Source organism: Pseudomicrostroma glucosiphilum (assembly GCF_003144135.1).
Source record: "Pseudomicrostroma glucosiphilum strain MCA 4718 unplaced genomic scaffold BCV69scaffold_12, whole genome shotgun sequence".
NCBI classification, from domain to species: domain Eukaryota; kingdom Fungi; phylum Basidiomycota; class Exobasidiomycetes; order Microstromatales; family Microstromataceae; genus Microstroma; species Microstroma glucosiphilum.
The window spans coordinates 436,052-449,444 of record NW_020289924.1 but is presented as its reverse complement, the minus strand read 5'-3'; the positions used below and the strand labels follow the sequence as shown (position 1 = coordinate 449,444).

Below are 13,393 nucleotides of genomic sequence, written 5' to 3'. Positions count from 1 at the left end.
GAGCCACACGCGCGTGGCACAGGGAAGGGCGTGAGTGAGTGAGTGTGCTTGTGTGCGTGCGTGTGAGGGCGCGTGTGTGTGTTGCTTCATCTTGGCTCAAACTGGCCAGAAGCAGAGGAAGGCGATTGATGCATGGAAGGGCCAGACACAGCAAAGTCACACGGCATACCACTCACGGCATACCATAGCATAGCATAGCATACCAGCGACGATTCCACAACAGAAGCTTCCATTTCCCTATCAGCGCAAAAGCAGACTTCTTCTTCTTCTTCTAGGGGCGGAACACCCACTCACGCGCCCTGCTATTATTACCCTCCCTTGGCTCCCTCCTTTGCAATCGGCCGCTTTGCCCTTGCGTCCCGATCCTCTACTTCCGCCCCTCCTTGACACCTCCTCTCTCCTCTCCTCTCCTACGCCGCTACCACACCTCGGATCTCCTCGCTGAAAGTCCTCATCCGATCTACCGCTATACCCACCACGACACTCCACCCGGACCACGAACTGTCACGACTGTCACGCTCACGACATCTAGCGCACTGCTACGACCAATGCCTTCCTAAGTCGGACCTCACCTCACCCCTTCCTATCTCCAGGGTAGACCAGGCAGCAACCAATAGAGCGAGCAGATTCCCTCGCCGCTAGCCAACCCAGACGCCTGGCTCGCCCTCACACATCCTTCCAAGATGTGTTGTGGCTCAGCCGATTGGAAGAGAGAGGAGGTACCTGACCACAAGTTCGACTTCATCGACGTACGCGACTACCACAATACTGGCCTATGGACCCGAACCCGCTACGGCTTCCTCTTTGTACTGGTCATAAAGTCCATTGCCGTCTACATTGCCGACATCTACACTGCCGTTACCCTCCTCGCTTTCAACAAGTTCAATGGAAGCATCTACACCGAGGTAGAGAATAACCCGGACAATACAGTCGCTGTGCCCATCAAGTACGGCAAATGGATCTTCTTTGGATGTATCCTCTTCTCCTTTCTCCTCTTGGCCTACGAAGCGCACAAGAGTCGAGCCATTATTCGTAGTAGAGATATCAGCTATGCCTATACCAATGTCATGGCCAACAACTATTACTCTTTACGATCCTATGATCACTTTTGCTTCTTTTCACAAATCAACAATTCTACAAAGAAAAAGGATGAAATTGCATTCTTCATCTTCTTTACCTTCAAGGGTTGGAAGAGACTCGTCGTTGCTGATGGTCCTCGTCAGGTGATCAATGGTCTCACCCTCTATGGTCTCATCTTGGTCTCGGGCTATAGTACGAATGTGGAAGACTATTACGGAGGCAACATCATTACGGGAATCATGTTACTCACCATGATCTTCACCCTAGTCGTCTTCACCGGTTCGGCCATTCTGCTAGCCATTGCAAGCATCATGTACCTACCCTTGCTATGCTACATGAAGGGCAACCTCAAGGAATTCTGCTGTCACAAGATTGACAAGCGTGTTACAGAGTTGATCCAACTCAAGAAGAAGGAGAGGGTGGCCAAGCAAGCCGCAATTGCCCGAGCTGAGGCAAAAGGAGACTTTTCCCATCTGATGAACAAGAAGGGAATCATCGTTGGACAAAAGATGATGCAGCCTACCTTGCCTAATGTAGATGTGGATTTGCTGCTCAACGAGAAGAGTGTACCGCCCTCTTCCGCTAGGAGACAGAAGAGTCACGGAAGAATGGGAAGAGGAGGAGGAGGAGGAGGATATCGTCCCTATGCCAATGGTGAAGGGGACGAATATGGAAGTCAAGCCAATCTCGTACTCAACCAGGGTCCGGCCGGAGGAGGAGGACACTCTGTCCATCCTTCTACGGACGAATATGGAGGAGCAGCCCCTAGCTTACCACCCACGGTGCATGGCAGTCCTGACGTCTACCCATTCCAGTACAGGGGTGGTATACCAGGAAGCGCAAGTGCAGTAGGCATGTCGAGTGAGGCGAGCGCTACTGGCTTGACGGCGCAATTGGGTCCAATTGGAACCAGTCCACAACTCTTTGCACAAAGGGCAGTAGGAGGAGGAGGAGGAGGAAGTGGCAATGGGGGATACTTTCCGGGCGCCGGCGCCAGCGCCAGTGGAGGGGGAGCAGTACAAGGGTACAACAGACCACCGTATAGCGCTGGAGCGACATCTACATTCAATAATCAGATGCATAGCGCCTCTTCTATGTCGATCTCCAATAACGGAACGGGGAGACAGAGGAGTCAGTTGCAACATCAACAGAGTCAAAGTCAGAAACAACAGAGTCAGCAACAACAATTGGAACGACAGTATACATTGCTATCACAACAACAGCAACAGCAACAACAACAACAACAACAACAACAACGACGACGGCGTCAAGATCAAGAGCAAGATCATCATCAGCAGCAGCAGCAGCAGCAGCAGCAAGAGCAGCAGCAGAGACAAGAACGCAGTAATGATTCTGAACTTGGATATGGATACGCTTTTGCAGAAGAAGCGGATGTGGATGGGCACAACAACAACGGTGGTGGCGGTGGCAGTGGTGGTGCTGCTGGTGGCGAAGGCGGTGGGAACCCCTTCAGTAGGGCAGTAGAGACACACCCTTCCTCTGGATCAGCTACCGCCACGGCAGGAGCGACAGCCGGGGTGTACACGGGCGACCTTTCAAGTTACGCGCCTTATCGCTCCCATTCTCCTCTCGAGCTCCAGAGAGGTTCGGGTGCCGGATACCACTATTCTATGCACGAAGAAGATGTGGCGGCCATTGAAGACGTGTATGAGAGTTATCATCACCAGAGTTGGATGAGTGCTGGTGCGGGTGCGGGTGCGGGTGCGGGTGCAAGTGCAAGTGCGGGTGTTTCTCCTGCACTTGGAACTGGAACTGGAACTGGAAGTGGGGCTGGGACTGGGACTGGGCAAGGTTTCCAGCGTCCCTCTGGGTATAGCCATGGGTATGGGTATGGTAGCAATGGAGCGTACGAGCGGGAGGTCCCTTTACGGAAACACACTCAAGGAGGAGGTGGTGGTGGAGGAGGAGCATTCGAGTATGATGATCCTCCGCACAATAGCGATGTCCCAAATGGAAATGGGGATGGGAATGGGAACGGGGATGGGGAAGCAGGTTGGGATGGAGGAGATGAAGGACCTTATGCCTATGCTCCTGCTTACCAGGTTGAGCAGAGGCACGGCTACGGATATCGACAAGAAGGCGGCGGTGGTGGTAGTTCGTATCAGCAGCACCAAGGCCAAGGCTATGGGCAGCAGGGGCAACAGAGACAGTGGGATGTACGAGAGTATCTACAACGGTAGCAGTCGTACTAGGAGCACTAGCACTAGCACTGGGCGTGTTGAGCGGGAAACGACTTCCTCTCGAGACTTGTATTTAGACGATTGATTGAAGTTCTTCGCAATACTGTAATGACACTACTACACCACACCGGTGGGCCTACCTCGCATACGAGTTTTAGAGTTCAGGAGAGGGTGATATTGAGGATCTACAAGTCATGGATCGCGAGCGGGATAGAGCGGTTCTAATCAGCTTCTCCCTCTCTCTCTCTTTCCCTCTGCCCGCCTCTCCTCTCCTCTGACATCTCTCTCCATACTCACTCGAACCTCCTCTCGGGGCTTATCATTCGAATCCACCTTTACGTTCTCTATACGGTGTACCACGTCCATCCCTGCAGTGGCGCGTCCGAAGATGGTGTGCTTGTTGTCTAGCCAGGGGGTAGGGACAGTGGTTATGAAGAATTGAGAGCCTGAGAGGGGCGCGGAGAGAGAGGAAGGAGGAGAAGAAGGCGGGGGGATTGAGGTGAGCTCGGCTAGCTGCTAAGGCGCTGGCTGCTATTCACGACCATGGCTAATCTACTCACCATTCGTATTCGGTCCAGCATTGGCCATACTGAGCGTGTAAGGTCTATCATGCTTCAAATCATCCCTAAATTCATCCTCAAAGTTCCTACCCCACAGACTCTCCCCACCTGTGCCATCTCCCAGTGGATCTCCAGTCTGAAGCATAAACTTCTTGATAACGCGGTGAAAGGTGACATCATTGTAGTATCCTTTACGCGCTAGTCCGACGAAATTCTCAACAGTCTTGTGTACCTTTTCGGGAAAGAGACGCAGTTGAATATCTCCCAGCGTCGTGTGCAAGATGGCCGTCGAGGCGACATTGGACTTTGAGCGGGAACCATATGCTCCTCCTGCAGCGCCGCCTGCAGAGGAAGAGGAGGCGGCAATGGTCTGTTCCTCGCGCGAGGGCTTCTCATTGAATACGTCCCTCTCTCCTCCATCCTTGGACTTGGGATTGTGATCTGGCTCGAGGCGCGTAAACAGGTAGAAGCGCTCCCGCTTGTGTCCTGAGCAGAAGAGCGTTGGGTCTTGAACCTCGCCATCACCACTTTGCGCTGCGGCTGGATTTTCAGAGGCCATGAGAGCGAGAGACTTGGTGCCCTTCTTCTTGTCGCCCCCAATACCTTGGAAGAGGGAGATATTCAGGAAGCGCACCGTCTCGTCTCGGCCTAGGATCGTCGACAGCTCATTGGTATATGTGTTGATCACTGTGGAGGACAGTCAAAGGAGAGCGTCAGATGTGGCACTGAGACAAGCCTTCCGAGAAGGCAGTGCAACTCACCTTTGATGCCTAGCATCGTCGGGTAGATGAGGAAGTGACCTGTCTCATCGAAGACGGCGTTCATAGTCCTCAGCCCCTGCGCAGCATTCACTGCTCCTCCCAACTCCTGCGCTTCCTTCTCCAGCGTCTTCTCTGCAGCTAATCTTCGTCCGAATTCCATATCATCGAGCTTCACCCCGCTAGTACCCGCAGTCTGCATCTCTTGAATGATGGCCAAGGTATCGTCAAACTTTTGAATGACCTTGCCCGTGTACGCATCGAAGACACGAATCACCCGGTCCGGCAGCGAATGTGTGACGAAGCGCTTGTAGCTGGGTGAGAAGACGAGTGAGCTAGGTATCGACTTTGACTGGTGGAACAGGGACGGGAAGGACAGTCAGATACCCTCCAGGTAACAAGAAGGCGATTCGCTCATGCCCACTCACCTTTTTGAACTCAAAGAGATCCGTCGACGCCTTGTATTCCCACAGTCCACCTCTCGAGTCAGGCTTCTCGTAGGGCTCTTCTGGCGACCAATACTCTACCATGCCTCCTTCATCTGCCGACACGACACAATGGAGCGGCTCGTGATAGGTGAGCAAGTGAACGGGCTTCCGATGCACCGAGTCGATCACTGCCGACGGCGACCCATCTCCTCTGCCGTCATATAGCCGTATCACATTCGAATCCTCGGCTGAGCTGTGAGGGGATAAGGATGAACACAGCCGGGGTCAGCGTACGTCAAAGGACCAGCAGCGCCATTTCCACTCACACCGCCAGTACCACCTCTGCTCTACCCTTGCGATGAATCCAGCAAATGGCTCTCGGGACGTAGTCGACCTTGATCATATTGATCAGATCTGCAGAGAAGATCTTTGTCAGTACTTGGGGTAGGCCTATGCGCCCATTCAGTCCCTCCGACTCACCAAAATTGACAACATCGAAAATCTTGAGAGACTTGTCGCTCCCCGCCGTTGCGAACATGGCTCCATCTGCAGACACGCTCACTGCCGTCACCACGCCCAGGTGGGCCCTGTAATGCTTGACAAATTCGATTCCCACCTCTTGCTTCTTCCAGAATTTGATATGACCATCCACGCTCGTGGTGATGAGAAAGTTGGTATGCGGCGTCACGGTACTGAAGTTGATGGGGGCGCGATGCATAAAGGATTGATGGTAGCGTGAGGCCGAGGGAAGAGCTGCGAGGTAAAGGGACTCGTGCGGAAGAGTACGAGACGCAGGTGGTGGTGGTGGCTGCTGCTGAGTCTTCTTGGCTGCTTTGAGCCTCTTTGAGCTAGGAGCTTGTGCTGAAGAAGTGGATGCTGATGGAGGAGGTGGTGGCATCGGCCCTACATCGTCGTCTTCATCGCTGTCGTCCTCGGTAGCACCTGTAGTAGGCTGCTGATCCGCGACTGGAGGCGGTGGAAGTGGTCCTTCGTCTGCGCTTTCCGAAGGCGATGCTGACCTGGATCGCTTTGCTCCGAGCTTGGGAGATGCGTCTGCGGATGGAGACATGCCGCTCGGAGTGAGTGATAGCAGGGCAAATGCAGCTCGTCTACTTGGTCCCTGGTAAGATGATGATGAGTGGAGTGGATCTATGCTGCTCGACAGTATCGCTTCGGCGGGAAGGACTGGCGGCGAAGCGGAAAGGGCAAGACGAGCCGAGGCAAATCTTTTTGCGCCAGGCAGGAGTGGAGAAGAACGGTACCATACCCAGCATTGCACCTCGACTCCAACCACTGACATCGACCAGCGCAGTCCTATACTCGCCCAGGCTGAGCTGCAGTCGTACAGCGCACCACTATGCTCTCACCTTTACGGGGTGGCAGCAGAGGTCTGACCTCGTACCTGGCCGCTGTGGCAGCTTCATCTTCGGCCTCATCCTCCGCCTGGCGATCTTCCACTGCCACTACCTCTTCCCTGTCTCCCCCATCCTCCAGCCGTACGCTGGCCAGCGCTGCTCCCTCAAGAGTCAAGAACAACCAGCAGGAATGGGCCATACGTACAAAGGCGATGGGGAAGCGTAGGGCGAAGCGAGTAGAGAACGTATACCGAGCCAAGGGCCCTGAGGGAGATAGAGCCAGCCCCGCACCGCCTGCCCGTCAGCGCTCATTCGAAGCACCATCTCGTCGTTCGCGACCCTCTGCAGGCTCTGCCCATTCGCAAAGAGAGAAACGTTTCGGCTTGTCGACGAAGTTGAAGCAACTACGTGAGAGCATAAAGCACCGAGATCCAGCTGCAGTGGTACTGGAAGCTCAGAAGTTGTTTGACAATGAGAAGAACTACGTCAAGTGGAATGTCGTAACCTGCAATCAGTACATGGACCTTTTGTGCTACGCGGGCAAGCTACAGATGGCCACTCAGGTGTACATCGACGTGAGTGATATCATCGTAGAGGTCAGCGCACTTGCGTGAGTACTCACCCCACTTTCTCAATCCTCTCCGCCTATCTCACCCTGCACAGATGAAACGATTTGGTCAATATCCCAATGCCCGCACATGGGTAACCCTTTTCCGAGGCGCATTGGGCAAGGGCTTGAGTCAAAAGGACAATACTCTGATCCTCTCCAGATTGGAAAGCGCATACGCCGACCTCGAAAATGTTCGCATGGCAGCCTTCGGTCCGGAAGAGGACATCAAGACTCGCATTGGCGCTCTTGCACAGAAGCAGGAATGGATCGAAATGGTGAAAGAATTGAGGGTTGATGCCCAAGCACTGCGCTTAGCTTATGGTCGCTGGTGTCTTATCCTCGTCATGCTGGGTCGCCATGATGACGCATGGGACATCGTCTCCCGCTTCAGCGGTAGCTGGGAGGCCAACAAGAACGCCTTTCCCAGACTGAGCTGGGAAGTCGTCGACCTGTGGATGCAACCTTACTCTTCAAATCGTGTGGAGGTGACAAAAAGCGATCTGGACAGATTTGCAGAGACTTGGCAAAAGTATACGAAGCTCATCTATACTTCTGCAGATGGCGTCTTGGCGCGCTACAACACGGCTCGGAATCAGGAAAAGAGAGATGCCGTGGTCGAAGAGTGGAAAGCGCTCATTCCTCCTCTAGACCTTCTCCAGTCATTTGCAAGGATAGCAATGGAAGTGAGTCAGAGCTGCCAGTGCGTGTCGCCAAGATGGCCACTGATGAGATTCTAATTCCCATCTGATCCTCTGCACGATAGAGTAAAGACAGCCGCCTTTGCGGGGCTGCCTTTGAAGCGCTCTGTGATCATACGGACGTCTTCGACGCTACCAATATCAAGAGCAAGCGATCCGAGCTACTGCCTAGCGAGATGTACGATGAGAAGCACCCCCTGTGCATGAAGATTCGCACTGGATCATCCACCTTCAGGGTGTTGCTCTCAGCGGTGGCTCTGAATGACCACAGCCCGGAAGCCATCACGAGCACTCCCTTCTTCTACGATCTACTTGTGAGCGACGCAAAGCAGGCGTTGAGCACATTCGACGTTGCGAGACCCACGACGCTTCCGCGGAAATCATCCAGTACTGATGATACCCCCATCTACGCTGTCGAGTTCATGCTTCGACGAGCAATTATCGAAGCCGGTACCAAAGTGGGCGGCGACGTAGGCAAAAATCTTTTGGAGCTCTTCTCCATGATCAGGCAATTACACCAGATCGGCCTACGCGAAAATCTTCCCGATGAAGGTCACTATGCCAGTGCGGCCAGATACCTACTTCGGGCGGCTGTGCGCAACCCTCAATTTCCTCTATGGTGGCTGCAAGACCGGGCTATGAGCAAGGAGCAGCGAAGGAGCCCTTGGACTCCTCACACCGTCTCCTGCGCACTGCTATATGGACGCATGATCCTGGAGCTCGCCAATCGTGCCAAGCCTCGCAAGTACGGCGCTGCTTCACAGGGACAAGCGCCGCGCGAGGAAGACTCTGCTAGCTCTCTCTTCCCGAGCGAGGAAGAGGACCTGATGGAAGACCAGGAGTATGATCTAGAAGGAGATGATCTTCCGGCCTCCTCCTCTCCCTCTTCGGCTTCAGCCAAAGGAGACATTCAAGATGCCGCTGCGCGTCTGTATGCACGCGACGAAGAGAAATCCACATCCACGTCTGCACCGCTGCAACAACGTGCCACACTCGAGGAGCGCGCTCTCGTCCTTGACTTTCTCCGTAAATGGAAGGCCTCATTCGCCCCAGGCGAGGACGGTGCCGTTACTGGCTCATCGTCCGTCGTCAAGCTCTTCCCTGCGCCCGCAGACCTGGTGAAAGGCCAAGCAGGTCCCACTTTCGGCTCCAGCTCCAGCGCAGCCCGAGAGAGGGATCGTGATCGTGATCGGGAGCCCCGCACGGGAAAGCTGAATGAGCTAGACAGTGTTCTCCTCCTACGCACAACGATTGTTTTTGCTCGCTTGCTCAATCTTGCTCTGGACTCGGGAGCGCAAGGGGCAGATTTGCTGGCGAGGGAGGAGGTGGTCTGGTTGAAGGAGTTCAAGAGGCGGGTGAGCGCGGTTAGGATGCAGCTTGTTGAGGAGGGGGTGACGCTTGATCCGAAGGGATCGAGGGGCGGGAGGAGTAGAGGTGCGAGGAGAGCAGGAGCAGGAGCGGGGGCGGGAGCGGGGCCGTGAGATGTGAGATGTGAAGGTGGTGGTGCCAAGGCATCAGTGGACGATGTAGGATGCGAGCGTGCAGGCGGCCCGAAGATCACACTGCACTTCACTTCCAACGGTGTACTTCAAATCATTGTCAGACCTTTACTCTTTCCTTCTTTTGACTAGAGCTTACCACCCTCCCTTTTTTTGGACGGACGTTGCGTCCTGCCTCCAACGCCATCTTATTTTCTCATCACTGGAAGTACAAACCAGCTCCAGACTGTTCCTCGCTCTCGCCCACATTGTCGTCCACCTTCTCATGTGCCCCACTCTCACTCTCGTTGCCGTGGAGAGAAGCAGAGCTGCTGCTGCCCCTAACCTCTTGCGGACCACTGCCAGTGTATTTTTCCACCCAGGCGAAAATCTCCTGGTGCCACTTGAGGGAGTTGCGTGGGTCGTTGACCCACTGTGAGAGAGACGTGCAGGGGAGCAGAATCAGTCAGTCAGTCAATCAGTGTGACCCAATCACAAGAGTGATCTCGTCGGCTCTTCGCTCCTCCCGTACGCCGAAACTCACATGTCCCTCCTTTTCAAAGTACAGCAATCTCGTGTCTACCCCCCGTCTCCTCAGAGTATTGAAAGCAGCCACTCCTTCACTCTCCACAAGTCTAAAGTCCTTTGCCCCATGCACAATCAATTGTGGTGTATTCCACTTTGCTGTATGTGCCTCGGGGGAGAATTGCTGGTAAACAGCTCGTGCAGAGAGATCCCAAGGTAGTCCTGGTCCGTTTTCGGATTCGGGGAAATAGAGCTCGTCGGCGGGATAGAAGGCGCCAGTCATGATGTTGAAGATGCCGTCGTGGCAGACGAGGGCCTTGAAGAGACCGTCATCGTTGTGACCTTGGATCCAGTTGACCATGTACTGTGAGAAGAAAGGCCGAGTGAAGCTCTGTTAGCACGTTCTTCTCTGAGAGCGCTCGCTTTGAGGTGGTACTTACCCCTCCGTAAGAAGCGCCGGCTGCTGCTACGCGCTCTGCATCTACCCCAGCCTCTTCCCTCTTGAGCACGTGCTTCACACCAGCAATGATGTCCCGGTAGGGGAATGATCCCCAGTTGTTCAAGATGCGATCCTGGTAGCGCTGTCCAAAGCCTGTGCTGCCGGTCGGGTTGAGGGTGACGACCACGTGACCCGCCGCGGCAAAGACTTCCGGGTGCCATCGGAAGGACCAGGAGTCAGTCCAGGCTCCTTCTGGCCCACCGTGAATGAGCACGAGCAGAGGCCACTTCTTCTTGCCGTGACCCTTGGAGGAATACCCACGTGGGTAGTGGATCCAGCCATGGCGGTCTTCATGCTCGAAGTCGGGGGAGGGATAGTGGAACATTTCGGGCTCCCGTCCCCACTCTACAGACTTCAGACTCGATTCCTCACTGCCTGTAAACCAGGTCAGCGGGTAAAGAGACTTGTTGTAGTCTTGGTATAAGTAGATCTCCGTCAAGGACCTGTGGGAAGAAGACGCGACCAAGGCAACATCCTTTGAGAGCGGCACGAAGCTCGACACAGATCCGCGAGGGAGCTCAACAGCGCTGGTCACATCCTTGCCACCCTGCAAAAGATCAGTGACAAACACTTTCACTTGCTGGTAGTCTTCCGTGATCAGATAGATCTTGTTGCCATCGGCTGAGAAGATGACGTCAGAAGGCGAGCGGTCCCAATCCTGGCAAAGCGATTTATGCTTCCTAGTCTTGAGGTCATAGATCTGCAGAACTCTTCGGTCAGACTCGAAGCCGTCCTTAGCCATCTGAAGCCAAGCCACCATCTCGCCGTCGGGAGAGAAACGTGGAGCGGCAACAGCGCCGTGTTGACCTTCGGATAGGAGCTCGAGGTGGCCAGACTTGAAGGAGACGTAGTACACGTCGGACTTGGTATGCCATGCCTGAGGCAAGTCCAAGGCCTTGGTGATGAAGATCACGCCCTCTTCACTGACATCCCAGTCTCCATTACCGCCAAATGTCGGAATAGGAGTGTTGACCTCCGTCCTTTTGAGCAGATTGGTGAAACTGTCGTGAGCCAGCGTCCACGAGTCTCCAGCCTTCTTCGGCGCGCTCAGGATAGTAGTGAAGATCTGGGAACGCTTGCCCGGTCTCACCCACTGATCCCAGTGTCTGAAGAAGGCACCGTTATCACCTCCGTACACCTTTGCTCGACCCCACTCTTCCTCGTGAGCGGCCGTCTCGACTTTACCAACGCCCTCGAGAGTGCCGTCCGGGTAGACCTCTGCTGTGAACAGAAGCCTCTTCTCGCCCTTGGAGGATGTAGAAACGATTTTCAGCGAGTCTTCGGCGATCGGAGCTGGGAGAGAAGCCAGCTTCTGCGTCTCAGAGGGTGACTTGAGTGGAGCCGAGTAGATGTGCGAGCCGTTGACGAAGACGATGTGCTCATCATCGAGCCACGTTGCGAAAGAGATGCCCGGGAGGACGATCGCCTTGTCTTGAGAGCGTAGGTGTGACTGGCTACTTTGATCCAGGACGGTGTTCTGAGGGACCTGGTACACGTACAACTCATGAGTAGAGGGGCTGCCATCGAGGTGGGAGTGAGATACGGGGAGGAGGAAGTGTGTCTTGTCTGGCGAGACCTGGAAGTCGGAAGATGGCCGAGGGGCGGTGATGAGACGCTCGGGCGTGAAGTCCTTGGCGAGTGTTGTGGCAGTCAAGGCTGCCGCAGCAGCTAGCATTGTGACCAGCTTCATCACGAGGGATGCGGGTGAGGAGAAGGAGGAGGAGGAGGAGTGGCAGTGGTGATGGTGTGCACAGTCAGGAGGCTGACCACTGCCGCGTACGAATTACCGCACGGCAATCTGCGCTTTGGCCATGTGTCTGAGTTCTGTCTGTGCCTGACCGGATCGGATCGGAAGGAGGCGACGCCCAGCTCAACGCCTTGTTGCTCCACACGCGGAAGCCGTCGGAATCCCCCGCTTTCCCCGCAATCACGTCGTCCTTCAGCCGTCCGACGTCGAGTCTTGTCTTCCTCTCCTTGCTTCAAACACATCATCAACTGATCTACTTTTGATATACACAACGAGCATACCCACCCTCATCAGAAAATGTCTGCAGCTACCACCTCCACCGCTCCCGTTGAGCAGCCCAAAGCCCAGCTCTACTCCTTCCCAGGCTCAGTCTGGGCTTCAAGCCCCCGTCTAGCCCTGATCGAAAAGGGCTACTCCCCCTCCGATGTAGAGATCCGCACCGTCGACCTCCTCAAGGGTGAGAACTTTGCTCCCTCCTATCTACGTCTCAACTCCAAGGCAACCCTCCCCACCCTGGTAGTCCCGCTGGCATCGACCATCTCGGGCGAGGTGGACACAAAGTACCGCGCTATCACCACATCGGATGAGGTGCTCCGCTTCCTCGACCAGTCTCGCAGTGCGCAGAGTCTCGAAGCAAAGGGCGAAGCAGGCGGAAAGTCCAACCCGGCACCTATGCTCTCTCCGGCGACCATAGATGACAAGGCTGCCGGCGATGCACTTGTGGCTCTCGTTGCAGGACCTTCAGCAGACCCCAACTTTCTACTGCTGGCTGCACGCACCAGTGCCGAGCTGGCCAAGCAGCAGCAGGGCTTCCAAGCCACTTTCTGCAAGAACCGCTACGAGGCAATCCAGAAGTACCGGAGTGAAATCTCCACGACGATTACTTCGACGGAGAATCCAAGGACACAGCAGCAGAGTGCTGCTCTGATCAAATGGTACGATGACAAGCTCGCAGAAATCTCTCTACTCACCGAAGTGTACGTCAATGATGATGCTACTGCCAAGACGAAGCTCATCGAGGCTGGTGTGGCGACTTGGAAGGGTGTAGGGGCCGCCTTGACCCAGATTGAGGCAGGACTCAAGGGCCCCTTCCTCCTTGGTGGACAGGTCTCTCTGGCCGATCTGCAGGTGGGCGTTTGGCTAGCTAGAGTACTCTCGGTGGCTCAGGGGCTCTACCCTGGTGAGAGCGATGCTGTCTCTGCTCTGTCACAGGCCCTGAGCTGGGAAGGACTGGGAGAGGGAGCCACTACTGTGGGACCAAAGGTGAGAGTGTGACGAGTAAAGTATGACTCGAAGAGGCGGATGGCGCTAACCTTTTCCTCTACATGATGTCCCTCCTTCTATCAGATTGGAGCGTATTGGAAGCTACTCATGGAGAGGCCATCGTTCCAGGAGGTATACAAGGATGGGCTGCATTGATTGCATTTGACTTGTCGTCAGCGGTATAGCGACTT

General features: G+C 54.9%; 5 protein-coding genes across 5 annotated transcripts; 3 read left to right on the top strand and 2 right to left on the bottom strand.

Moving 5' to 3' along the window:
• Nucleotides 1–683: 683 nt before the first annotated feature.
• Nucleotides 684–1,625, top strand: BCV69DRAFT_251608 (hypothetical protein; the record flags this gene model as incomplete). Its single annotated transcript, XM_025490438.1, has 1 exon — nt 684–1,625. A coding segment is annotated over one exon (942 nt), but the record flags the coding sequence as incomplete, so codon positions are not given.
• Nucleotides 1,626–3,506: 1,881 nt separating this feature from the next.
• On the bottom strand, nt 3,507–5,925 carry BCV69DRAFT_251284 (hypothetical protein; the record flags this gene model as incomplete). Its single annotated transcript, XM_025490422.1, has 6 exons — nt 3,507–3,727; nt 3,842–4,528; nt 4,603–4,951; nt 5,028–5,280; nt 5,354–5,441; nt 5,508–5,925. The coding sequence occupies 6 exons, from the start codon at nt 5,923–5,925 to the stop codon at nt 3,507–3,509; spliced, it is 2,016 nt and encodes a 671-aa protein (XP_025346447.1).
• A 459-nt stretch (nt 5,926–6,384) lies between these two features.
• Nucleotides 6,385–9,171, top strand: BCV69DRAFT_300605 (hypothetical protein; the record flags this gene model as incomplete). The annotated part of the gene is made up of 3 exons (XM_025494474.1): nt 6,385–6,957; nt 7,046–7,675; nt 7,756–9,171. 3 exons carry the CDS (start codon nt 6,385–6,387, stop codon nt 9,169–9,171), a joined length of 2,619 nt encoding a protein of 872 aa, XP_025346446.1.
• An 88-nt stretch (nt 9,172–9,259) lies between these two features.
• Nucleotides 9,260–11,954, bottom strand: BCV69DRAFT_284433 (alpha/beta-hydrolase). Its single transcript, XM_025493038.1, has 3 exons — nt 10,134–11,954; nt 9,713–10,057; nt 9,260–9,601 (listed from the first exon to the last, which is right to left on the bottom strand). Exons 1-3 carry the CDS (start codon nt 11,865–11,867, stop codon nt 9,389–9,391), a joined length of 2,292 nt encoding a protein of 763 aa, XP_025346445.1. The 5' UTR covers nt 11,868–11,954; the 3' UTR covers nt 9,260–9,388.
• Nucleotides 11,955–12,236: 282 nt separating this feature from the next.
• Nucleotides 12,237–13,358, top strand: BCV69DRAFT_288129 (hypothetical protein; the record flags this gene model as incomplete). Its single annotated transcript, XM_025493608.1, has 2 exons — nt 12,237–13,202; nt 13,287–13,358. The coding sequence occupies 2 exons, from the start codon at nt 12,237–12,239 to the stop codon at nt 13,356–13,358; spliced, it is 1,038 nt and encodes a 345-aa protein (XP_025346444.1).
• Between the last annotated feature and the right edge of the window lie 35 nt (nt 13,359–13,393).